At 42.3% G+C, this 25,515-nt stretch overlaps 1 protein-coding gene across 1 annotated transcript in view; it reads right to left on the bottom strand.

The window, feature by feature from the left end:
* Window positions 1-20,256, bottom strand: part of faf1 (Fas (TNFRSF6) associated factor 1) — an 81,851-nt gene extending 61,595 nt beyond the window's left edge. Inside the window, exons 1-7 of the mRNA XM_046300831.1 lie at window positions 19,970-20,256; window positions 17,718-17,786; window positions 11,802-11,848; window positions 7,925-8,160; window positions 7,223-7,314; window positions 6,914-7,005; window positions 2,446-2,551 (exon numbers count right to left, since the gene is read on the bottom strand). Coding sequence (XP_046156787.1) covers window positions 2,446-2,551; window positions 6,914-7,005; window positions 7,223-7,314; window positions 7,925-8,160; window positions 11,802-11,848; window positions 17,718-17,786; window positions 19,970-20,017 — 690 coding nt within the window. The 5' untranslated portion in view covers window positions 20,018-20,256. The remainder of the gene's footprint in view (window positions 1-2,445; window positions 2,552-6,913; window positions 7,006-7,222; window positions 7,315-7,924; window positions 8,161-11,801; window positions 11,849-17,717; window positions 17,787-19,969) is intronic.
* Between the last annotated feature and the right edge of the window lie 5,259 nt (window positions 20,257-25,515).

Here is a 25,515-nt window from a genome sequence, read left to right as displayed (position 1 = left end):
GAATATTTAATTCATTCAGATCTAGGATGTGTTATTTTAGTGTTCCCTTTATTTTTGTGAGCAGTGTATAACACCTAATAGGATTATTTTTTGTATGCTTGAGTTAAGTTTTGGCCTCTAAATATGCCATCCCATGCAACAGTACAATGGAGGTCAATGTTAGCATCTGTCTTTTTTTATTTATTATTTTTGTTATTGGAAAATAAACATTTTTAAAAAGTGTGCACCCTCAGGCCACTGCTCTACTAGCCAATTCAGTGCATTCGGAAATTATTCACACCCCTTGACTTTTTACACATTGTTAAGATACAACCTTATTCTAAAATTGATTAAATTGTTATTTTCCCCTCCCAATATACACGCAATAGCCCATAATAACAAAGCAAAAACAGGTTAAGAACTGCTGAAATACTGAATAGTGAAATAGTACATTTACATATGTCTTCAGACCCTTTACTCAGTACTTTGTTGAACCTCCATTGGCTGCGATTACAGCCTCAAGTATTTTTGGGTATGATGCTACAAGCTTGGCACACCTGTATTTTTGGAAGTTTCTCCCATTCTTCTCTGCAGATCCTCTCAAGCTCTGTCAGGTTGGATGGGGAGCCTCGCTGCAAAGCTATTTTCAGGTCTCTCCAGCTATTTTCAGGTCTCTCCAGAGACGTTCGATCAGGTTCAAGTCCGGGCTCTGGCTGGGCCACTCAAGGACATGTCCCGAAGCCACTCCTGCGTTGTCTTGCCTGTGTGCTTTGGGTCATTGTCCTGTTGGAAGGTGAACCTTCACCCCAGTCTGAAGTCCTGAGCACTCTGGAGCAGGTTTTCATCAAGGATCTCTGTACTTCGCTCCATTAATCTTTCCCTCAATCCTGACTAGTCTTCCAGTCCCTGCTGCTGAAAAATATTCCCACAGCATGATTCTACCACCACCATGCTTCACTGTAGGGATGGTGCTAGGTTTCCTCCAGACGTGACGCTTGGTATTCAGGCCAAAGAGTTCAATCTTGGTTTCATCAGACCAGAGAATCTTGTTTCTCATGGTCTGAGTGTCCTTTCGGTGCCATTTGGCAAACTCCAAGCGGGCTGTCATATGCCTTTTACTGAGGAGTGGCTTCCGTCTGGCCACTACCATAAAGGCCTGTTTGGTGGAGTGCTGCAGAGATGGGAGAACCTTCCAGAAGGACAACCATCTCCACAGAGGAACTCTGGAGCTCTGCCAAGTGACCATTGGGTTCTTGGTCACCTCCCTGACCTACTTCGATTGCTCAGTTTGGCCATGGAGGCCAGCTCAAGGAAGTCTTGGTGGTTCCAAACTTCTTCCATTCAAGAATAATGGAGGTTACTGTGTTCTTGGGTACCTTCAATGCTGCAGAAATGTTTTGGTACCCTTCCCCCAGATCTGAGACACGACATAATCCGGTCTCGGAGCTCTACAGACAATTCCGTCAACCTCAAGGCTTGGTTTTTGCTCAGACATGCACCACTGCTAAATGCATATAGGGAAACCACTGAACTGAGATGCACTGACTGAATAGATTATGGTGTTGTCTACATGGCAGTCCACCCACCCAACCACCTTCAACCCTCAGATCGAGCTGCAGCTGAGACTATAATAAGTAAAAAGAGGGGCAAATAGGAAGCCAGTATGAATATTTAAATTTGCTACCAAATCCAGTGTTTTGGTTTCAGATAAAGAAAATGAGCATGACCCGTTCCCAACCACCACTACCAATGTTGCTTGCCAATTTGTCCTCAAACAGCTTTTCGGACATTTAGAAAGTCACTGGCAGCCTCCCGGGTGGCGCAGTGGTTAAGGGCGCTGTACTGCAGCTGTGCCATCAGAGTCCCTGGGTTCGCGCCCAGGCTCTGTCGTAACCGGCCACGACCGGGAGGTCCGTGGGGCGACGCACAATTGGCCTAGCGTAGACCGGGTTAGGGAGGGCTTGGTCGGTAGGGGTGTCCTTGTCTCATCGCGCACCAGCGACTCCTGTGGCGGGCCGGGCGCAGTGCATGCTAACCAAGGTGGCCAGGTGCATGGTGTTCTCCGACACATTGGTGCGGCTGGCTTCCGGGTTGGATGCGCGCTGTGTTAAGAAGCAGTGCGGCTTGGTCGGGTTGTGTATCGGAGGACGCATGACTTTCACGCATGACTTTCAACCTTTAGTAAGCAAACAGTGCACCACAGCTGTGTGTAAAATTTGAGCATTCATGTAGAATATTGATATTAATTCCTATTGTAGCAAAATGGCTCAGCAAAACTTTGATTGCAGTTAGCGGTTATTAGAGTTGTATAGTCAATTCAAATATTAAAAATGTTCCTACTCAGTGATGGCAGTTATGTTTTATAAGAACTGTAATATCAAGCAAACTATCCTACTGGAAGTAGGCCATATCTTGAAGAACTTTCAGCACTGACAGGACATTATGTGAAGAGAGAGGGAGACCCACCTCCTGTATGGTTCTGCTGCCAGGGAAGTTGAGGTTGTAGTCTCTCTGGGCTTCACGGTGGCTGATGACAAGCAGGAAGTTCTGATTTAATGACTCCTGAAGAACGCTGGAGAAGGAGGAACAAATAAAACAGAGTCAAGTGGAGAACAAGCTGAGACTAGTCAGACACTTATCCCTGCAGTGAGATGGCTCCCTGTGGCTCCCCTGGGGCTCGTGCCCACTCCTCAGTCTCTGTCCAGACAGGCCTGGTGCCGGGTCCCTCTTCTGCTCAGCAGCCTGCTAGCCTGCTCCCTGAGACCGCATGTGGTGGTCAGGACACAGGGCCACAGCAGTGACATCACACACACACACACTTACACAACCTGTTCACAGCCCCCTCAACATTGCTCGTCTGGCAGACAAGTCAATGTATTGATTTGTCAGACTGATTTTTCTCAAAGTTGCTCCTATACATTGGGCCAGAGTGGTTTTTAAGGGCTGACAAGTGGATAGTTCTAGGCCCTAGCTTGCAGCTATGAGCAATAACTGAGGATGTGTACAGTACAGGAAGACACTGTGTGCTTCACAGAGAGATTAAAGTTTTGGACGCTTCACTTATAATAAACGTTGAGGTTAAGTAGCGGTTTGAGCAAACGCTCAGTCTGTGTTCGTGAATATGAATCGGAAGCTTAGTCCAAGCCAGGAAGTTAATCAGAGCTCAACTTGAAGCGAGGAGGAAAAGGATAGTCGGAATTAATATGTAGCACACATTAATTATGCAATCACTGCCTTAATCTGCGCAGATCTGGACGAGCTTATGTTAACAGAAGCTCAAATTTACTGTAATGACAGCATATTTACATTGACTAAAACTACGAAATCAATATGTAAATGTAATGTTTGTTGTAGCTAACCGGGAAGATTGAAAATGTGTGGTGTGGAAGGACTGGATGCATATGTAATGGGTTGAGCAGGGAGAGGCAGGCAGGGGAGAGGGAGGAATGGGGACTCACATAGGGGAGCCAGCTAATATCAGCATGATTTGTTTAGACACAGTCCCGACTGATTCTGGCAGATGAAACAGCATAGGGGAAAAGTGGGTAGCTGTGTTGTAGCATTACCATAAGCCATTGTGAAGACAGCAATAATAATAATAATAATAATAATAATAATACTTATGGCTTTACGCAGTAAAGACTGAACGTGAGCGGACTATGTGGCCCATACTGTGAGGCATTTGTCTCCTCTGTTACTTAGCGATTTGGCTTCCAGCAAGTTGGTCGTATTGAGATAAAAGACCTAAGCAAATATATAGAGGATAATTAATATATTTGCTTCCGGGGTCCTTTCAGCTCCTCTCATGACGTTCTCCCTACACTCCCATCAGGCTGTCCTGCGTCTGATTGTTTGCGCCAGCGACCTCTATACATGGAGGCACCGTGTGTGTCCTCTCAGGAGTACTTGACACGGCATGAGGTGTTCTGAGTAAAATGTCAATTAACTTTATAGACAAAAAAATAAACCGTTTTGCAGGGGAGGAGCAGTCTCGACAGATTGGTTTCATTCTGAGATAAGCCTTGGAGGGTCCCCAGGCACAGAGCAGACACAGACTTTATTAAAATAGCCCTACCAGAGAGACACACACACTTTTCCCTTTACGTTAGAACACCACACACATTGACCATCTCATCTGTGATGTATGATCTAAAGAGGCCAAACTACAGGCAGACATGTATAACCATGCTACCTCCACATTCTGGACCTGCAACATAATAGGCAAATACACAATCTCCCATGATCTGGTATGTCTTGGTCTGCAATTTTGTCTCAAGACCAACCAGCATACTAATTGTTAATAATTTCCACCAGCCAGCATGAGGCATCAGTATCTCTGAGGGGATAACAAACTGGGGAGGGAGGGACGCTGCAAATTAATACCAAACGTCTAATAATCCATTTGTATTTCACATTCAGAGTTCAAATTAAAATAACCTTCAATAAAACACTTCCTGGAAGCAACAGAAATAGATGAGTCACATTAAAATATAAAATCACCCTACATTATTTATGCAAGAGATTAGCTCCATCTAGATACCCTCCTGTATTAACTGTCAGTCAACACAGACACTGGGAAACGTTTGTTTGGCTCAGGAGTGGATCTCGGTAACTACCTTTGAGGATGGAGCGCTTGTCTGAAATCTCCAAAGCCTCCCAATTTATTTCAAATCAAACAGAGGATTGACTGAGTGGGCCTGGTGATATGGATAACTATTTGATTAGTCTGTTTGGTTTAGGTGTGCAGAGATGTGCTTTTGAAGTAATTGCCTACTGTGGCTTTTATTTGTTAAGTTATGTCCCATGTTCAGAAACTTCTCCCAATTATTACAAAGGAATAGGAACTAAATCAGAGGTAAAATGTTATTTTAAACTCAAGCAATGAGTATATTACATAAGGACACAAGTACTCCCTGCATAGTAATACACACAAACATCCTAGTGAAGTACTAAATACTGAAGGTCTATTCCAGCAAGCAGTCAATATGATTATTTTGGAATAAATAAATTGCCCTCAAACGTAATGGCCTTCCATAACTGAAGGCAATAGATAAATATTAAAAACTGTTAATGTTCTCAGCTTGCTGCCTACTACAAAGTTTCATTTCAATTAGAGTTAAGCAGGCTTGAATGCACCCTCTTCAGTAAAACTCAGAAGTGCTACTGTACATTTTGGTTGTTCCCTGGGATTTAAAAAGCTGGTACCCAAGCTAGCCCTGCTAGTAGTGCCCTGTTTCAGCGGGTATTAGTACAGGGTTTGTCAGGACGGTGGGATGGCAGCTCTCTGACAGCAGCTGACTTTCAGCTCTGTGAATGCACTGCAGCGGTTATTTAGTTTAATGCCGCTATGCTAACAGCTTGCCTGCCCTCCCTGTAGGAGGCCTGCTCCTCTGAGCGGTGTGATCTGTCACCCTCTTCCAGCAGCAAAGATCACAACAGGGTCGCCACACACCCTTACCAAAATAGTTTATGGAGGATAATGAGCGCCTAACACTGAAAATGATAGCTATAGCACTAAGATAATTGTACCACTAAGAGACACTGCAGTGGCCATATTTAGCCAGAAAATAGCCATTAGCTGCCTGCTACACACAGTCAAACCTCTACTTACTGGTTGTCAAAGCAGCACAGCCAATGGCAGCAGCAGCGTTCTCTCTTTTTGGAAATCAACACCCTACATATTTGTGAGATATTATAGAACCCCTAACCACACAAGGCATTGCAATATTTGACCCATGCTGGTATCTGTCCGTTTCTCTGTGTTTGATTCAATGGGTTCTGAGATGAACACGGGGAAGAAACATGAGACCAGCTGTATTGACTGTTGTGCTCCTGTCCGACACACGTCGGTGCACAACGACTGCTGTAGAACCGGAGTGACTCTTCATAATGCATGGCAGTGCCACGTGTCTCTCTCTTCAGCAACCCCTCTGGGCCTGACAGCCTCCCTAATCAACACAGATAATTACACAGACACATCCCCTCCTGTTACAACCGACAACAGACACACTCCAACAGCATTTCAGCTCATCAACAATTACAGGAGCAATGCCTTAGTGCCTTTTACACCGTTCTCGCTCTACATTCGGAGAAATCTGAATAGGATGTTGCTAAAGTATGCTCAGATAAAGATTGAACATGTGTACAGCGTACCAAATATTGACAAGCCTTATTGGTGAGTTGCCATGCTGGTGAGCAGATGCACCAGAGAGAATTATTACAGTGAGTGAGATTTCCTTATTAGTATGAACTTTACCTGGCTGATACAGATTAAATATCAGATCAGTGACAAAACCAGCCTTCGTGACAGGATTATAGCTCAATGATGAATATTATGACATTTTAGAAGGAGAAGTGGCTAAAGCCTCATTGGATTCATAAAACTTGGTAGAATGACCTTCTAGAGTGGCTTAATGGATCCTCCTCATTGAATTTCAAATTTCTCTCAAAATTACAGAAGTGAAAAGGCTGCTCTACTATTTGTAGAGGAAGATAATATTTTCAGCAACAATAAAGACTGTAAATAGCAACAAATACAGCAATAAAGAGCATTATTTACATTATACAAAGAATATTTCAGTAGGATTTCACTTCAAATGTCAAAATAACTTCTGTGCACAAGGGTCAAATATCTTTGTAAATATTCAAATTGGAAGCTATTGTACAATATTCATGGCATATATTCCATAAACTATTTTTTTTAAATTACTAGGTGTACAGTGCCACCTAGTGTTCAACCCATATGAAAATGGCTTTGTTGGCAAAGTGGTGCAGTCCTGTTGATTTACCAGTCCTTTTGATGTGGGTAACAATCAGTGTAACAATCAATGCAGCTGCATATTGAGGTACTGGAGGGTATTGGGTAAACAGTGTCAGTTACCTGCTGGGAATTGTTTGCTGAAGATAATGTGACTCAAGGAATCAAGTTGGGTACCTGTTTTGGCTGGTGCTGGCAGTGGGGGCGATATCTGGGGTGAGCACATACAGGCTGTTGTTCTTGGGTAAGTGTAAACTTCGCAGAACCGTCTGAGGACACAGGGACAGACCAATAACAGACCAATAAATAATACTAAGTGGTACTTTATCCATCACCACTAGATGGGTGTGAGTGACATTTGTCAAACCTCATCCGATGTGAAAAATAAAAGATAAAACTAAAAAAGGTGGCAAAGAGATACTTTAAACATGCTCATTTCAAGAGGTAATCCATTAACCAAAACAATTGTTTTTGAGAAATACTCACAACGTCAGATACGTCTCCACTTTTCCAACCCTTTAACTGCATTTGTGATATGGGGACCTGAAGCTCTGTCTCAAGAATATGTTTGATTTCCCCTACAAACAAGAAAAGGAAGAAACAAGTTGTAGAATTATGAACTGGCAGTTGGACATATCCCCACCATAAGATGGCAGTAATAGATGAGAAAACATGTTTTCAAAGCAAAGTACAAAATTCATTGTGTATTAATGAAAGTTTACACCTTTACAAGCAATTTACATTTGTAATACACACTTCCACTACCTTATCTTCACAACATAAATAGTTTCAACACTGTGTACAAGTGTGTAGATTGTGAGAAAGGGTTCAAAGTCTAAAAACGAAAGCACTATACCTAGGTATTGTATTGACCAACATCACTCCTTTTACCAGAAACACACAATATTTTGGATTCTCAGTAACACCACATCTGTAACACCCACATTTTCTCTGAGTAAGCAGTAAGGATGTGATGTATTGCATTTATAACAGATCCCCATTAGTTCCTGCCAAGGCAGCAGCTACTCTTCCTGGGGTCCAGCAAAATCAAGGCAGTAACACATTTTTTTATTACAAGACATTCACAACATATTTCTACAACATATTAATGATGAGTAGGCCCATAGTGGAATATTAGTGTAGGAACCATAGTATGAAGAGTAGTGTATGGTGAGCGCATCTCCTCACCAACTGCGCTGCCCTCCTCTACGACCACTTCCACAGTGCGCTGGCGGTACTCCACCCGGAAGTTGAGCATGCGCGGCTGGCGCTCCACAATGTGTCGAGAGGGGAGGACAGGGCAGAAGGCTGAGGAGGAGGATGGCGGAGAGGAGGAAGACGATGAGGTGGCTGGTGGGGCCACTGCTGCCTCTGCTGTTGCTGCTTGGCTGTGAGGCCCATAGATGTTGGCCTGAGACACCTCGCTGGGAAAGTTTGCGGGTTCAGACAGTAAGCAGAGGTTCAGAAAACATCAACACAGGGAGCATCATGTTGTGCAGTTCAATATCATATTGAATTGTATACAGAGTTAAGTGTGTCTATAAAAGTAGAAAGTCTACCACCAAAATAATGTAATTCTCAGACTAAACCCTACATGTGGAATTTTACTCAACACCATTGAAATGCAAAAACAAAGAAAAATATTTCAATAAACTCAAACATTTAGCCTATTTAGATTTTACTGGGTTTCTGAATACTTTGTCCACTGCAGGAAAAAAAGTATTGTCCACTTAAATAGGCTAAAGCAGGGGTGTCAAACCAGGGGTTCAATCCAGCCCATGGGTAGTTTGAGCAAAAAAGTAAAACTCATCATTTAAAAAAACTAAAAACCAAATAGAAACTGTGCTGAAGTGATAAAGGACCTACATTCATAAGGTTTCTTGACTGTGTCCAGCAAACTAATAATCACAGAAATGAAAGCTAGATAGTGAGAGAGCATTAAAAAAAAAGGTTTTGTTTTGGGTAAAAGACTATAGAACACATTCAGGCCAGCCCTCTGAACCTCATTGAAAACCCTGGGCTAAACCTTTGAAATAGCTTGAAAATGATTTTTGAAAGTCATTTTATGCTTTTTGCTTCTTGCCTATCACAAATGGTACAAGCAACACAGAACAGAAATATTCAAAATCCACAAAATACCCACAGCCCGCTTCTGAGGCAGCAACAAGAGCCTCTCAGCAGCAATACAAACAGTTTCAGAGTTAGTGTAAACAGGCTTTAGTGGATAATATGGGCAGATGCTGAATTGTCTGCCACAGAGCAAATTCAGTCGTATTTTGCTGCAGAGGCCAGAGACACAAAACATATTTTTTTCTCAGCCTCTCTCCATGTCTAAGGCCTGAATTCCCTCGAGGCTCTGTCCCACACGGCAGTAAATAATGTATTTTCTCTCCCAACCCGGACAAAGACGCTTCTCTTTTCCTCGTGGGTCAGCACATATCGTGCTGGGAGGGAGAGCAGGGTCTTGCACAAAGGCTGTATTTATCCAACCTGATTACAATACCAAAAAGGTTAAAGACGTTGGGGGTTCTGAGGGCACGTAGGAAATCATTAGAGATCAATGTTCCATGATAATGGCATAAAACAACATACCGTACACAGAAACCACTTGAGGCTTGGATTCACCCACAGCCAAGAATTAGGCCTACCGTCATAGGCAGGTGGAAATGACGTTTCAGGGAGAGCAGAGGCTTGTTGTTGGACATATACAAAGGTCTAACCGTCTAAGTCTGCATGGACAAACACCTGTCCTACAGAGATCTGCACAGGTGCATAATGACCTCTTATGAACCACAGAATAAGAAGTCTACAAGCATGGATGTTAGGAAAATTAGATCAAGTCATAATCAGCTATGCAGTAAGCATTTACATATACACAGAAAACAAACTGACAGTTTGAGGTAACTCACCATTAGCTAGTAAATTCAGTGAGTGAAATAACAGCCAATACCGCAAATAAACACTTCCTGTACCTACACAAATGAGAAAACTAGAGTGCACTGATATTTCAGTTTCAGTATCTTGGTGCAAAACTGTTATACACGGTTGATTGTCATTCATATCCATCATAGAAGATGTTAGTGTGTTTGAGTTGTACTCTCATCAGGGGTGTAGACAACCAAAGAAACCATAACATGGTCTAACAATGAGGACATGCTACGCAATTTCTTAAACAGGATGAAAGAAGCAAAGTCATAATTCACCCTAGACGGTAGGCTATACATTTCCCTTGCAACGTGATGGAAGGTTTTTGTAAGCATTCTAAGCTACAATTTGAAACTTGGCACATTAATACAGAGGATTGTTGACTATTGTGAGTGTTAAAAATAATACAAATGGTTGTTCCATGGCATACATCTAGATGTCGCTCTCCACCTAGTCAGGAGGCAGGCTTGGGCTAAGAGCAGGCCTCCAGCTGGCTCTGGTCACCTCAATGGAGCCGTTTACTGAGGAGGAGTGCCATCCTACGAGAGCAGCCTGGTGCCAGCCAGTATACGGGCTGACTGCAAGTCACACAGCCAGGCTCCATTCATAATTATGTGTGCCCTTAAGAAACCATGTTCTCATGCCCAAAGTCTTCAGAAACTCGCAAAATGAACCGTTTAACAGAATGTGCCCAGTCAATGTATTTGTTCTTCAGCCCAGTGTATTCATAGAGTTCGGACTGACCGTTGAGAAAAAACGTGAGCCACAATGCCTCAGAGGCATTTTTCTCAGTAGCAGTTTTAATTCCAGTTTTTGGGAAGATATTCCTCTCTATGTTCTTTCACATAAAAACACTTTGTTTCTGTTGATACTCAAAGAGCATACCAAATACTATGAGTTCTATTTTTCTGCCTACCACTGAAATGCAGTAATTCAAAGCCATGTCAAGCCTACAACTTGTAATATCACTTCAAACTATAACCACCCCCACAGTATTTCACTTGATATTGCCCAGCTATGGGCTACAAATCTGGTTGTTTGATTTCCGCCTAATTTGGTGTTCAAATCTTGCCTGAATAACTACATGACACTGAGCTTTGTGGGGGAAATGAGATCCAAAGCCTCAATTTCCTGCACTAATGATCACAATTTTTTCCATCATGTCAGTTTGTGCCTACTCAATAGGCTTTGTACAAAAACGATTGCTACATATTAAAGAGGTCAAGTGACTGATGTAGCCATTGATTACTACATGTATCCTAAATCTTCTGAACTCCTCAATCGTCATCAGGCCACAAGGTTACAATTCGATTGGCCAGGGCACTCTTGAAAAAGAGATTTTCACCTATGAGTCCTTCCGGGTTACATAAAGGTTGAATAAAAAAAATAAAAAAATATTGCCGTTTTAAAACATAAAACCTAGCTCTTGACATCCAGGCCTACACAGATGAGACCACAGCTGCACTTTATAAAATGATAAAAAAATATTTTGCATGAACAAGTAACCACCATTGCTCCAAAATGTGCTTTCACTGAGAGTTCTAGACAGTACATTTCTATAACCTCTAGCAGAAATGCATACAAAATTTTGTACTGCTTCTACACCTGCATTGCTTGCCGTTTAGGGTTTTAGGCTGCGTTTCTGTACAGCACTTTGTAACATCAGCTGATGTAAGAAGGGCTTTATAAATACATTTGATTGATATTCAGGTCAACAAAACAAGGTTATTGGCCTTGCTCTTCATGTAAGCACAGGTGTGGGCATGTGCTATGGTAGTTTTGTATTCTAGCTTGTGAATTGAAATGACAAATAAAGTTGATTTTGGTTTGTTTCTGTGTAGCAGGTAGAGCATCACATTGACGGCGACGCGTTTTTGCATATGACACTGTGCCATATGATTCAGAGGGGTTGGGATAAATGCGGAAGATACAACTGAATGCATTCAACTGAAATGTACAACTGACTAGGTTTCCCCCCTTCCCTTATGCTTACCTCCTGTGTACAAGTTGTGCTTCCTATTTTGGTTAACATTCATTTTTGCAATATGGACAAAACATTAGTTTGAGGGGATGTTTAGAAAATGCACAGTGAACACTTGATTAACTTCTGAAGACGCAACAGTCATTTCTGGCATATTACCTTTGCAAGATCCCATTCTCTTGTGGCATCACACCATTGATGGCTGCCTGTAAAAAAGAGAAAAGACCATGGAATAAAATGTGTCGCAAAGTATTACAGTCTTGAGAGCATGCATATTCAAACACTGATAATCAACAGTAAACGTTCCCATAACCATCTACTGCCAGTTCTTGCCAATAGAACTAGTCATTTGAATTTCAAAGGCAAATTTTGGTAGCCATACGAGTGGCTGTGAGTCTCTCTACAGCAACTATAATTCTGAAATGAATGTTAGTGTACTAAGCTAGGATGATAATCAGACACATTAGGTATAGGCATGTATTGATGGGCTACTCTTTTCTGTTAAAACAATTAGATTTTTATGATATTTGGACTAAACGCAAAGGGAACGTAATGCAGGAAAATGAGGGGGCACTGATGCCCAAACGATGATATGACATTCATACGAGAACAGATCATTGATGAGAAAGGAGGTTGAAGTACGTAGTTGGCCTCAGAAAGTTTTTTAAACAGTGAAACTGATTTAGGGGAACTGTTGAGTACACAGAGCAGCGAGAGGACAATACTCGCAATGAGTTTATTTTTGGCCCATTGTTAGGAGACCTATTGAGATGAGTGCTCTAGAACACTGGGAAATGTCCAGCAGTGTTTCCAAACATTGCAAAATGTACCATCAACTAAAAAGTACATGAACAGAAAATATTTTAAAATGGACAAAAATACCAGAGAAAATTGTAATTGTGAAAACTTGGCAAGTATTAAGAAAAGTTTGTAAGTAGGTCTACTAGTGAAGCCACAAATCCATGAGAAAAGGGCCACCGAGTATTTAACACTTGTTCGCTGTCCTGTCCCAACACACAGGTTTCTTTTGTTCGCTGTCCTGTCCCAACACACAGGTTTCTTTTGTTCGCTGTCCTGTCCCAACACACAGGTTTCTTTTGTTCGCTGTCCTGTCCCAACACACAGGTTTCTTTTGTTCGCTGTCCTGTCCCAACACACAGGTTTCTTTTGTTCGCTGTCCTGTCCCAACACACGGGTTTCTTTTGTTCGCTGTCCTGTCCCAACACACGGGTTTCTTTTGTTCGCTGTCCTGTCCCAACACACAGGTTTATTTTGTTCGCTGTCCTGTCCCAACACACAGGTTTCTTTTGTACATTTTGCTCAACCTAACAGCACCGAAAAGGAACTGCAAGTCATCACATTTACAGGTGCGTTTAACCACTGCTTAGGCTCTACTTGCTTGCTTTGAAAAGCTGCACAAGAACACAAGAACAGCTCTCGGCTAAATATAGACCACCCCATCCAACACACACTATGATAAAGGGTTACATTGTGGGAATAAAGTGAAAACAGTTTAATACCGCTCCTTTGAATCTCAAACTTGAAATCAAAGCTGACACAATACTTTCTTTATACGCCCATTAAAGAGGGGTGGTAGGTAGCCCAAATTATGTCTCACTGATAAACGGAGACACATGGCAATGATGGTGCATTGTTGATTGAAATGTCACAATCAAGGTGACGATACATCTCAGTAATAAGTGTAGCATTGTAGTTCAAATAGGAAGCAAACTGAAATAGGTAATGAAATCACACACTGTGTGCTTTTAGCAGCTATGCCTTTTGCTTAATTGGTCATTTGAATTGGCTTACAAGTTGAAGTAACTAGCAAGCACCAGTGCTCACAGTTGTAGTATGATTTGGTCAGGTTCACCATGTAGACTAAGCCTTGGTGGATGACAGGAGTAGAGAGTTGTGAATTAGGCCGACCCATGGCCTTGAATTTATATAAATGGGTCTTCGTTTGATAAATGTATCTCAGAATACAGTAATTGGAGTATCAATAGACATTACATGCTAAAATAAAATGGTTAGACATAATATTCTAGAAACAACATTAGTACTTTCAACGTAGAGCACATACGGAAATCTATAACTCACATTACACAAGAGTACGTGCAACAATGTAAAGCAGCAAGGTCCCAAATAGGTGGTCCGGTGATTTTAATTGGCACCCCAAGTTGAGCAAAATATATTTTAATATACAATTTCTTTCGTATAATTTTTGTTGTTGGACATAAGACTATAATATCAACAGGAAATCTACTCAGTGATTTTGATTTTGGAAATCTGTTCAAGTATTCAAATGCATAAATAGAGGCATACGTGATCGTATTCCAATGTAATCAAGGTCTGATTCTGTTTTTGTCAAATATTATATCCATTTGGGACGGTTGCAATTAAATTTGCAGTGTACAATTTATTTAGAAATCTAAGTTTCCACACAACCAATTTATGCGAGTAAAGTACAAAAATATCACGATACGCCTGATGGAAATAGCAAATTCATCTGTAAACTTCGCAAATGGCAACAACAAAAAACAGACTAGACAACGTGGGATCTTCAGGGGTCAAACATTCATTATGCGAGAAATGGCGGCAGAAATGTCTAATAAAAGAAAGATATTTACATAAGTATTCAGACCCTTTACTCAGTACTTTGTTGAAGCACCTTCGGCAGCAATTACAGCCTCGTGTCTTCTTGGATATGACACTACAAGCTTGGAACACCTGTATATTGAGAGTTCCTCCCATTCTTCTCTGCAGATCCTCTCAAGCTCTGCCAAGTTAGATGGGGAGCATAGCTGCACAGCCATTTTCAGATCTCTCCAGATGTTTGATCGGGTTCAAGTCCAGGCTCTGGCTGGGCCACTCAAGGACATTGAGACTTGTCCCGAAGCCAACTCAATGCAGGAGTGGATATGTGCTCAGGGTCATTGTCCTGTTGGAAGGTGAACCTTCACCCCAGTCTGAGGTCCTGAGCAGGTTTTCATTAATGATCTCTCTGTACTTTGCGGGATTCATCTTTCCCTCGATCCTGACTAGTCTCCCAGTCCCTGCAGCTGAAAAACATCCCCACAGCATGATGCTGCCACCACCACACTTCACCATAGAGCTGGTGCCAAGTTTCCTCCAGATGTGACGCTTGGCATTCAGGTAAAAGAGTTCAATCTTGGTTTCATCACACCAGAGAATGTTGTTTCTCATGGTCTGAGAGTCCTTTATGTGCCTTTTGGCAAGCTCCAAGGCTTTTACTGAGGAGTGGCTTCTATCTGGCAACTCTACAATAAAGGCCTGATTGTAGAGTGTTGCAGAAATGGTTGTCCTTCTGGAAGGTTCTCCCATCTCCACAGAGGAACTCTGGAGCTCTGTCAGTGATCATCGGATTCTTGGTCACCTCCCTGACCAAGGCCCTTCTCCCCCGATTGCTCAGTTTAGCCGGGCAGCCAAATCCAGGAAGAGTCTTGGTGGTTCCAAACTTCTTCCATTTAAGAATGATGCAGGCCATGGTGTTCTTTGGAACCTTCAATGCTGCAGAATTGTTTTGGTACACTTCCCCAGATCTGTGCCGTGACACAATCATGTCTCGGAGCTCTAAGGATAATACCTTTGACCTCATGGCTTGGTTTTTGCGATGACATGCGCTGTCAACTGTGGGACCTTGTATAGACAGGTGTGTGCCTTTCCAAATCATGTCCAATCAATAGAATTTACCACAGATGGACTCCAATCAAGTTAAAGAAACATCTTAAAGATTATCAATGGAAGCAGGATGCACCTGAGCTCAATTTCGAGTCCAATAGCAAAAGGGTCTAAATAATTACGTAAATAAAGGAGTTTTTTTATAAAAAAGGTGCAAAAAATTCCAACTGTTTTCACTTTGTCATAATGAGTATTGCGCATAGATTGATGAGGATTTTCTTTTATTAAATCAATTTTAGAATAAGGTTGTAACATAACAAAATGTGGAAAACGTCAAGGGGTCTGAATACTTTCCGAATGCACTGTAATAACCATCAAATCATAGTAAACTTGGAGTCTCACGATGATACGTTGTGTGATCCTCCAACAACAACAACTCAGGGAAAGCATGCAGTAATTTGGTTACAGATTAAATTAATTATGATAGACTTCACAGGGTGGTGAAAGTGCAAGGTGAATCACTTGCTGCTACTTTCCAATAAATTGAGGGTCTTACTCTGGTGACATGATGATTGACGCTTGGCTGCAGTTTGACAACTGAAAATAATCCTGTTCTTTTGACTATAATCTCGGCAATGCCCACACCGCATCTGCGAGCTGTTGGCTACAGCCCACATGCCATCTGCGTGTGAACGTGCCTTAGGCATGCTGCAAGGAGGCATGAGGACTACAGATGTGGCCAGGGCAATAAATTGCAATGTCCGTAGTGTGAGATGCCTAAGACCGCGCTACAGGGAGGCAGGACGGACAGATGATCATCCTCGCAGTGGCAGACCACCTGTAACAAAACCTGCACAGGATCGGTACATCCGAACATCACATCTGCAGAACAGGTACAGGATGGCAACAACAACTGCCCAAGATACACCAGGAACGCACAATCCCTCCATCGGTGCTCAGACTGTCCGCAATAGGCTGAGAGAGGCTGGACTGAGGGCTTCTAGGCCTGTTGTAAGGCAGGTCCTCACCAGACATCACCGGCAACAACGTCACAAACCCACTGTCGCTGGACCAGACAGGACTGGCAAAAAATCTTCACTGATGAGTCACGGTTTTGTCTCACCCCGGGTTATGGTCGAATTCCTGTTTATCGTTGAAAGAATGAGCGTTACACAGAGGCCTGTACTCTGGAGCGGGATCGATATGGAGGTGGAGGGTCCGTCATGGTCTGGCGCGGTGTGTCACAGCATCATCGGACTGATCTTGTTGTCATTGCAGGCAATCTCAACGCTGTGTGTTACAGCGAAGACATCCTCCTCCTCCATGTGGTACCCTTCCTGCAGGCTCATCCTGACATGACCCTCCAGTATGACAATGCCACCAACTATACTGCTCGTTCTGTACGTGATTTCCTGAAAGACAGGAATGTCAGTGTTCTGCCATGGCCAGCAAAGAGCCTGGATCTCAATCCCATTGAGCATGTCTGGGACCTGTTGGATTGGAGGGTGAGGGCCATTCCCCCCCAGAAACGTCCGGGAACTTGCATGTGCCTTAGTGGAAGAGTGGGGTAACATCTCACAGCAAGAACTGGCAAATATGGTGCAGTCCATGAGGAGGAGATGCACTGCAGTACTTAATGCAGCTGGTGGCCACACCACCACACCACAGACACTGAATGTTACTTTTGAACCCCCCCTCCCCTCCCCCTTTCTGTTAGTCACATGTCTGTGTTCAGTTTATGTCTCAGTTGTTGATTCTTATGTTCATACAAATATTTTAAGTTAAGTTTGCTGCAAAAAGGATTATTGCTGCGGCGGTTGCTTGTGTCAAAAAATATTTGGTTGTTGCTTCAATTGCTCAGGGGTGGTGTTGTTGCACTATAATTGGAATAATAGCGAGGGTGTTTATTTCTAGGCCTATTCATGCAAGTAGTCAGTGGGAGCTGGCAAAGGTGAGGACTGTACCTAGTCCTAGACTAGAGAGTAAGATGGTGAGTACGTAGGGGTTCATTAGTGCTGAGTTCATAATGAAAACACATTAAAATTATTATTATTTATTTTTAAATTGGGTACATGGGAATTTAATTGCCAAAGACATTTTTATGTGCACCGCGTCATCACACAGCCTTTTTTTGCACAAAAAGTACATTTGAGAGAAACATCTGATGGGAAAAAAATTGTTTTTAATGCGGATTTCAGAACATTTGCATAGAAATCTTAGAAAACTAGCTTCTGTTCAGGCCCCCGATCATCTGTTCAAGGAAAAAAAGAAATAGGCCCACGGCTATGATTGGGGACCAATGAGATAAAGGCTATAGTCACTACAGTGGCCAGGTTGTTTAACAATTTTAATAGCAAAATAAGTATATAATATATTTTCAATTTAAAATAAGAAAATGTCAGGTTCGTATGACCTACTGATGTGTGAACTTACCACTAAATCCCAATTATTGAGTTCTAAGAGCGTGATTGCCTCTGCAATGTTGTCAATGCCAGTGCAAGCCTGTGAGAAAAACAGAAGAGGTCATTGTACATAAAACACAAGAACCAATAGAAAGTGTAATTGAGCATTTATGATGCTGACCAAAAATACCAGCATTATAGATTTGATTCTTGCATCCTGCAACATATACTGAATCTGCCACTATGACCAGTTCTGTAGCCTAAGTCACTTTGGATAAAAGCATCTGGTAAATAAACCAAGGCCAACTTTGACATCTTCTTAGAAACTGACGAGTTTAAGCAGATTTGTTTGTTGTCCCTTGGGCTCGTGCGGTGGAGGAGATCTTTGTGGGCTATACTCAGCCTCGTCTCAGGGTAGTAAGTTGGTGGTTTGTTGACATCCCTGTACTGGTGTGGGGGCTGTGCTTTGGAAAAGTGGTTGGGGTTATATCCTGCCTGGTTGGCCCTGTCTGGGGGTATCGTCGGACGGGGCCACAGTGTCCCACGACCTCCCTGTCTCGGCCTCCAGTATCTATGCTGCAATAGTCTATGTGCCAGGGAGCTAGGGTCAGTCTTATATCTGGTGTAATTCTCCTGTCTTATCTGGTGTCCTGTGTGAATTGTATTATTCTCTCTCTAATCCCCCCCCGGACACGCTACCTTGTACCAGATCTGCTGTTTTCGACTTTCTACCGCACCTGCTGTCTCGACCTCTGAATGCTTGGCTATGAAAAGCCAACTGACATTTTCTCCTGAGGTACTGACCTGTTGCACCCTCTACAAACAGATTATTATTTGACCCTGCTGGTTATCTATGAATATTTGAACATATTGAAGAACAATCTGGCCTTAATGGCCATATACTCTAATAATATCCACCCGGCACAGCCAGAAGAGGACCGGCCACCCCTCAGAGCCTGGTTCCTCTAGGTTTCTTCCTAGGCTCCTGCCTTTCTAGGGAGTTTTTCCTAACCACCATACATCTTCATTGCTTGCTGTTTGGGGTTTTAGGCTGGTTTCTGTATAGCACTTTGTGACATCTGCTGATGTAAAAATGAGCTTTATAAATACATTTGAATGATTGATATTAAGATATTGGGTTTATAGCAGACTTTCAAAAAGTTCCATTCCAAATGGACAGTGAGCTGAAAGTACACTGCTCGCATATATTGCTATTATCAATACCATAACACTGAATGATACTGTAATTTACCTGGTATCAACCACCCAAATTAATCTGGTCCTCCACTCAGTATATCACTGGGTGGTTTGACTTACTGGTCATTATCAGTATAACGACATGTTTCAGTGGGCTAGAAGTATTTACATTGCACCAACCAAGTATGCTCAAGCTAGTATTAGTGCTACATTGAAAGAAAGTTTTTCCAGAATTACTATTTACCTCCATGTAGCCTAATGTGATTAACGAGGAGCTAAAAAAGCAGTGCATGTAGCACTGACAGCTTAAAACTGTGTTCTTCAGTTTTTTGTGGCCCTATTATTTATTCAAAGACCTGTAAATTGTCAGGATGAAGAGCTCAAGCGTTCAACACGAACGTTAAATTTACAGAGCTTGGAAACATGCACAAGAAATGCACGCTAGTGATGTCACTTGATAGTAGGCTAGCTAGCTAAACTCAATAGTGACCAAGCAAGTAGTTAGCTACCTAACGTTAGTTTGAGAGTTAAGCAAACACAAGTTAGCTAGCTAACCAACTCAGTTGAGAACATTTACAATTCTTACAGCATATATCTTCGCTGAGAAATGACAAAGCAAGCTAACGGTAGCTATATCGTTTTTAAATTCCTCTATAATTAGCTACGATGATCCCAGCTTTTACTAACTAGCTAGCTTTTTAGCTAACAACTAACGTTGGTTCGCTAAAATGACGTCTAACAGTACTGTTAGATAGCTACCAGACATACTGGTATATTATATTGCTGACTTCAGATACTTTTGGGGTAGACAGCTTTACGAAATGTTATGCAACGATGCAATTATTTAGTAGCAAACTCGCTCCTGCGTCTAGACGTAACGTTAGCTAGTTAACGTTCATTAGTAACGCATCTAATGTTCGCTAGCTATCGTGTTAGCTAGCTTGCTAGTAAGCTAATGTGTTTGCCGTGTCAGCTGACGAGACATTGCTGTTGACGTTAACACTGCATATTGTTTAATGTTAAGGTTCAACATAATTAAACTAGCAATCTAGATAGTTTTGTATCCTAAGGAAAGTCCGAACCCACCTGAAAGTCAGCAAGAATCATTTCTCTGTCCATGCTATCGGAGGCCATCGCAGTGACTGCTTAAACGCGATTCTTCGTCTAGCTATCGCTTGCTTTCTCGCCTCACTCACTCAAACAAATGGTGAGTACGATATCATGTAAATATCTGCTTAAGTAAACTCAATACATATATATATATATATATATATGCGGTAGCTATGTAAGTTGCAAATGCCGCACTTTGGGTTGGGTTTTACGACTTAAATGAATTTCAATTCTCTGTTATCATCACTTTTTTTCTGGTTGGTATTCACGGCTTTGTCTTCTCTTTACGGCAATCACAAAGTGGGATAACGTAATAGAGATTGATAGAGGACTCATCTTTATATCTGTACCATAGAGCTCGCCAACTTGTAGTCCTAAAACCCGGAAAATAGTTTGCTCTGGTTGTTTCAGCTATCGCTATATGGAAAATCAATGGGGAAAGAATATGATTTTGCAATAAACGCAGAAAATGATGTCTTAATTTAACACAGGCTTAGATCTTATACGTTTTGTTCTATGAGATAATAGTAGCCAGTTAACATTACTATGAATAATTATGAAGCCTATGTGCTTTTTTTTAATAACATACATTCTTCAAAATTCACAAAAACTGATGTTAGCTGATTAACATTATCTCATAGAACAAAACATATAAGATCTCCTAAGCCAGTGTTTAGGCTACCACAGACCTTATTTTCAGTGTTTATCCAAAAACCCTACTGAAACGCCATTCATTTTCTCAATAGGGATTGTTCAATGAACCATAGTGGAGTTAGTGCCTACAAAAAGACGCCATTACTATTTCTCTATTATATACGGGTTGGATGTTTAGCAACACAACCGACTCGTGAGCAACTATGGGGAAAAACAGACAGGGTTGGCTTAGATTATTATTGTGTTATTGACTGTACATTTGTTTATTCCATGTGTAACTGTGTTGTTGTTTGTGTTGCACTTCTTTGCTTTATCTTGACCAGGTCGCAGTTGTAAATGAGAACTTGTTCTAAACTGGCCAACCTGGTTAAATAAAAAAATACTTTAAAAATATATATATTGTTGACAACATGTAAATTATATTTTGTCTCCAATGTTTATTGAGAACATAAATACATGTACACAATGAGCGTTTATCTCTCAAATACATCATTACAGTTGTTGGTTAGCTAGCTAGCGAATTTGAACCATATTAGCATTGACATAAAATCAGCCAAAACACCTCAAAACAAGACATGGTATCAAGAACAAGATGAAACTAGCTCCAACGAGTCACTTATGATTCCCCACATGGCAGTTTCTTGTATTTGTTGGTAGGTACCTGGCCATCCAGAATCACAACAACTCCCCAAGGAAGCGTGCACATCCTTTTTGTGACGTTGTCAGCTAACCCATCAATAGTGTCTGTGACAGCATGGGCACAGTGCCATTTAGGCTACAATCCATTGGAATCCCCACCAAATTGACTGGGTCTACTTTGACTACTTTAAAATGGTGGAAGCATAGTGGAAGTCCTCAATGGCGCTGCCCGTGCAAAAACGGCCTTTTGGCCTCTAGAAGCCTCTTTTATTTTCTATGTATATGGTTAATTTTGTCACAATGTTCTGAATATTGCAGATGGAATGAAATATATAAGCACAAAAAGTATCCAAGAGGGCTCTATCTCCAACATTGTAACTTTGCGCCTTCACTGTATGCACAAAGTTTAACCCTAAACCTCTTAAATGTAATGTCCCAATATTTGAGGATCCTATTTATTTATTTATTTATTTTCAATTCAGTCTGGTATGTGAACGGTAGTCCCTATTTGCAAAAGCAGTGTGTCTGCGGAAAGCTGAGTGTCTTGGCTATTGATCTGTGCACAATCTTTGGTGTGACTTACTACCATATATGGGCATACAAATGCACGTATACAGACCTAATTCCAAGATGGCTGCTACCTACATTCCGGTTAGCGCTGTGAAGCATAAACGAAATTAACACGGAATATGTTGATTCACACCGAAAGCCAGGACTCCACAGATCACGAGGATGTCTTATTTGTCTGGCTGTGACCTACCGTTATTGATCAGCAGCCCTGAGAGTGAAAATGTTTATTGTACACAACGTTTTCACCAAACAGCAAACATCTTAAATGTGGTCTGTGTTTGACCTATAGCTACATGGGGTGTATGAAATGAATGCTTAGGTTGGAACAAATCTAGCCTACTGCCAATGTTATCTGATGATGTATGACTTCATCTTTGTGCATGAAAAATATGATGAAAACACTTGGATATCCCCTACACCACCACAATGTTTGAGAGAGATTGGTGTTGTAGACATTCATTTTTATAGTGAACAATAACTTAAGGCACATCCAGTGTGCAAAAACAGTACAATTACCACATTTGGACACTTTGGAGAGGTTGAAAGGACACTTGAATGTACCCTGGATACCCCATAACAACACTACAGTGTTTGAGTGAGGTTGATATGGTATATATTGTGTTTTTATACTGAACAAATATAATTTATGGATTACAAATATGTAAAAGCACAATAGCAATTATCTAATTTACAGACGTATGCCACTTACTGAAAAGGATGCCTATAGAGAGGGCAGTCGTGCTTCTAGCCCCTACACAACTTTACAGTTTTTTTAATGTGTTATTTCTTACATTACTAGGCCAGATATTTTTTGGTGTTATTACATATAGCCGGGAAGAACTTTTGGATATAAGAGCAGCGACAACTTACCAGTATTATGACCAGGAATACGACTTTCCCAAATCGGATCCTTTGTTCATACCCCCCAGTGCAATTGAACTGATCCAGAGGCAGAGGCGGAGAAGAGTGGACTTCTAGTCTGACTCAGGAGGCGCTCACACCACCCACCGCTTCCGAGTATATTACTCGCTAATGTTCAATCTCTGAGTAATAAAGTTGACGAGCTGAGGGCGAGGATTTCCTTCCAATGAGACATCAGGGATTGTAACATACTCTGTTTCACGGAAACTTGGCTCTCTTGGGATATGTCTTGAGTCCGTACAGCCAGTTGGGTTCTCAGTTCATCGTGCAGACAGGAATAAATATCTCTCTGGGAAGAAGAATGGCTGGGGTGTATGTTTTATGATGAACTACTAATGGTGTGATTTGTTCACCAGACCGAGATTACCTCACAATCAAATGCCGACCTATTTACCTCCCAAAATAATTATCTTTGGTTATAGTCACAGCCATGTATATTCCCCCCAAGCCGATACCACAACGACCCTCAAATAACTTCACTGGACTTTATGTCAACTGGAAATCACATATCCTGAGGATGCATTTATTGTAGCTGGGGATTTTAACAAAGCAAATTTGAAGAAAATGCTACCGAAGTTCTATTAACACATAGACTGTAGTACTCGCGCTAAAACACTTGACCACTGCTACTCCAACTCCCGGGATGCCTACAAGGCCCTCCCCCGCCCTTCCTTCGGCAAATCTGACCACGGCTCAATTTTGCTCCTCCCTTCCGATAGGCAGAAACCCAAACAGGAAGTACCCGTGCTAAGGACTATTCAACGCTGGTCTGACCAATTGGAATCCATGCTTCAAGATTGTTTTAAATTAAGTGGACGAGGGATATGTTCCAGGTAGCCTCCGACAATAACATCGACAAATACACTGATACAGTGACTGAGTTTATCAGGAAGTGTATAGGAGATGTTGTTCCCACTGTGACTATTAAAAGCTACCCTACCCAAAAACCGTGGATAGATGGCAGCATTCACGCAAAGCTGAAAGCATGAACCACCGCATTTAACAATGGCAAGGTGACTGGGAATATGGCCGAATACAAACAGTGTAGTTATTCCTGCCGTAAAGCAATCAAACAGGCAAAACATCAGTATAGAGACAAAGTGGAGTCGCAATTCAACGGCTCAGACACGAGACATGAGATGCCCGCTTTGAGTATAACAGTGCCAACGACACGGCCCGCTGCCAAGGACTGTGGGCTCTCCTCCGTAGCCAACGTGAGAAAGATATTTAAGCGTGGTAACCCTTGCAAGGCTGCCGGTCCAGACACCATCCCTAGCTGTGTCCTCAGAAAATGCACAGACCAGCTGGCTGGAGTGTTTACGGACATATTCAATTTCTCACTATCCCAGTATGCTGTCCCCACATGCTTCAAGATAGCCAGCATTGTTCCTGTACCCAATAAAGCAAAGGTAACTGAACCAAATGACTATCGCCCCATAGCACTCACTTTTGTCATGAAGTGATTTGAGAGACTAGTCAAGGATCATATCACCTCTACTTTACCCCGACACCCTAGATCCACTTCAATTTGCTTACCGCCCCAATAGATCCACAGATGATGCCCTATCCCATCTGGACAAGAGGCATACCTATGTAAGAATGCTGTTCATTGACTACAGCTCAGCATTCAACACCATAGTACCTCCAAGCTCATCATTAAACTCGAGGTCCTGGGTCTGAACCCCGTCCCGTGCAACTGGGTCCTGGACTTCCTGACGGGCCGCCCCCAGGTGGTGAAGGTAGGAAACAACACCTCCACTTCGCTGATCCTCAAAACTGGGGCCCCATAAGGGTGCTTGCTCAGCCCCCTCCTGTACTCCCTGTTCACCCATTGCTGCATGACCACGCACACCTCCAACTCAATCATCAAGTTTGCGGACGACACAACAGTGGTAGGCTTGATCACCAACAATGATGAGACAGCCTACAGGGAGGAGGTAAGGGCTCTGGGAGTATGGTGCCAGGAAAACAACCTCTCACTCAATGTCAACAAAACAAAGGAGCTGAACGTGGACTTCAGGAAACAGCAAAGGGAACACCCTCCTATCCACATCGATTGGACAGTAGTGGAGAGGGTAGTAAGTTTTAAGTTCCTCGGCGTACACATCACAGACAAACTGAATTGGTCCACCCACACAGACAGCATCGTGAAGAAGGCGCAACAGCGCCTCTTCAACCTCAGGAGGCTGAAGAAATTTGGCTTGTCACCAAAAGCACTCACAAACTTCTACAGATGCACATTCGAGAGCATCCTGTCGGGCTGTACGTTGCCTGGTACGGCAACTGCTCCGCCCACAACCGTAAGGCTCTCCAGAGGGTAGTGAGGTCTGCACAATGCATCACCGGGGGCAAACTACCTGCCCTCCAGGACACCTACACCACCCGATGTCACTGGAAGACCATAAAGATCATCAAGGACATCAACCACCCGAGCCACTGCCTGTTCACCCCGCTATCATCCAGAAGGCGAGGTCAGTACAGGTGCATCAAAGCTGGGACCGAGAGACTGAAAAACAGCTTCTATCTCAAGGCCATCAGACTGTTAAACAGCCACCACTAACATTGAGTGGCTGCTGCCAACACACTGACTCAACTCCAGCAACTTTAATGATGGGAATTGATGTAAAATATATCACTAGCCACTTTAAACAATGCTACTTAATATAATGTTTACATACCCTACATTATTCATCTCATATGTATACGTATATACTGTACTCTATATCATCTACTGATAA

This window comes from Oncorhynchus gorbuscha, linkage group LG15 (assembly GCF_021184085.1).
Source record: "Oncorhynchus gorbuscha isolate QuinsamMale2020 ecotype Even-year linkage group LG15, OgorEven_v1.0, whole genome shotgun sequence".
NCBI classification, from domain to species: Eukaryota; Metazoa; Chordata; class Actinopteri; order Salmoniformes; family Salmonidae; genus Oncorhynchus; species Oncorhynchus gorbuscha.
The sequence above is the reverse complement of the archived record's forward strand: the minus strand, read 5'-3'. Positions and strand labels throughout refer to the sequence as shown.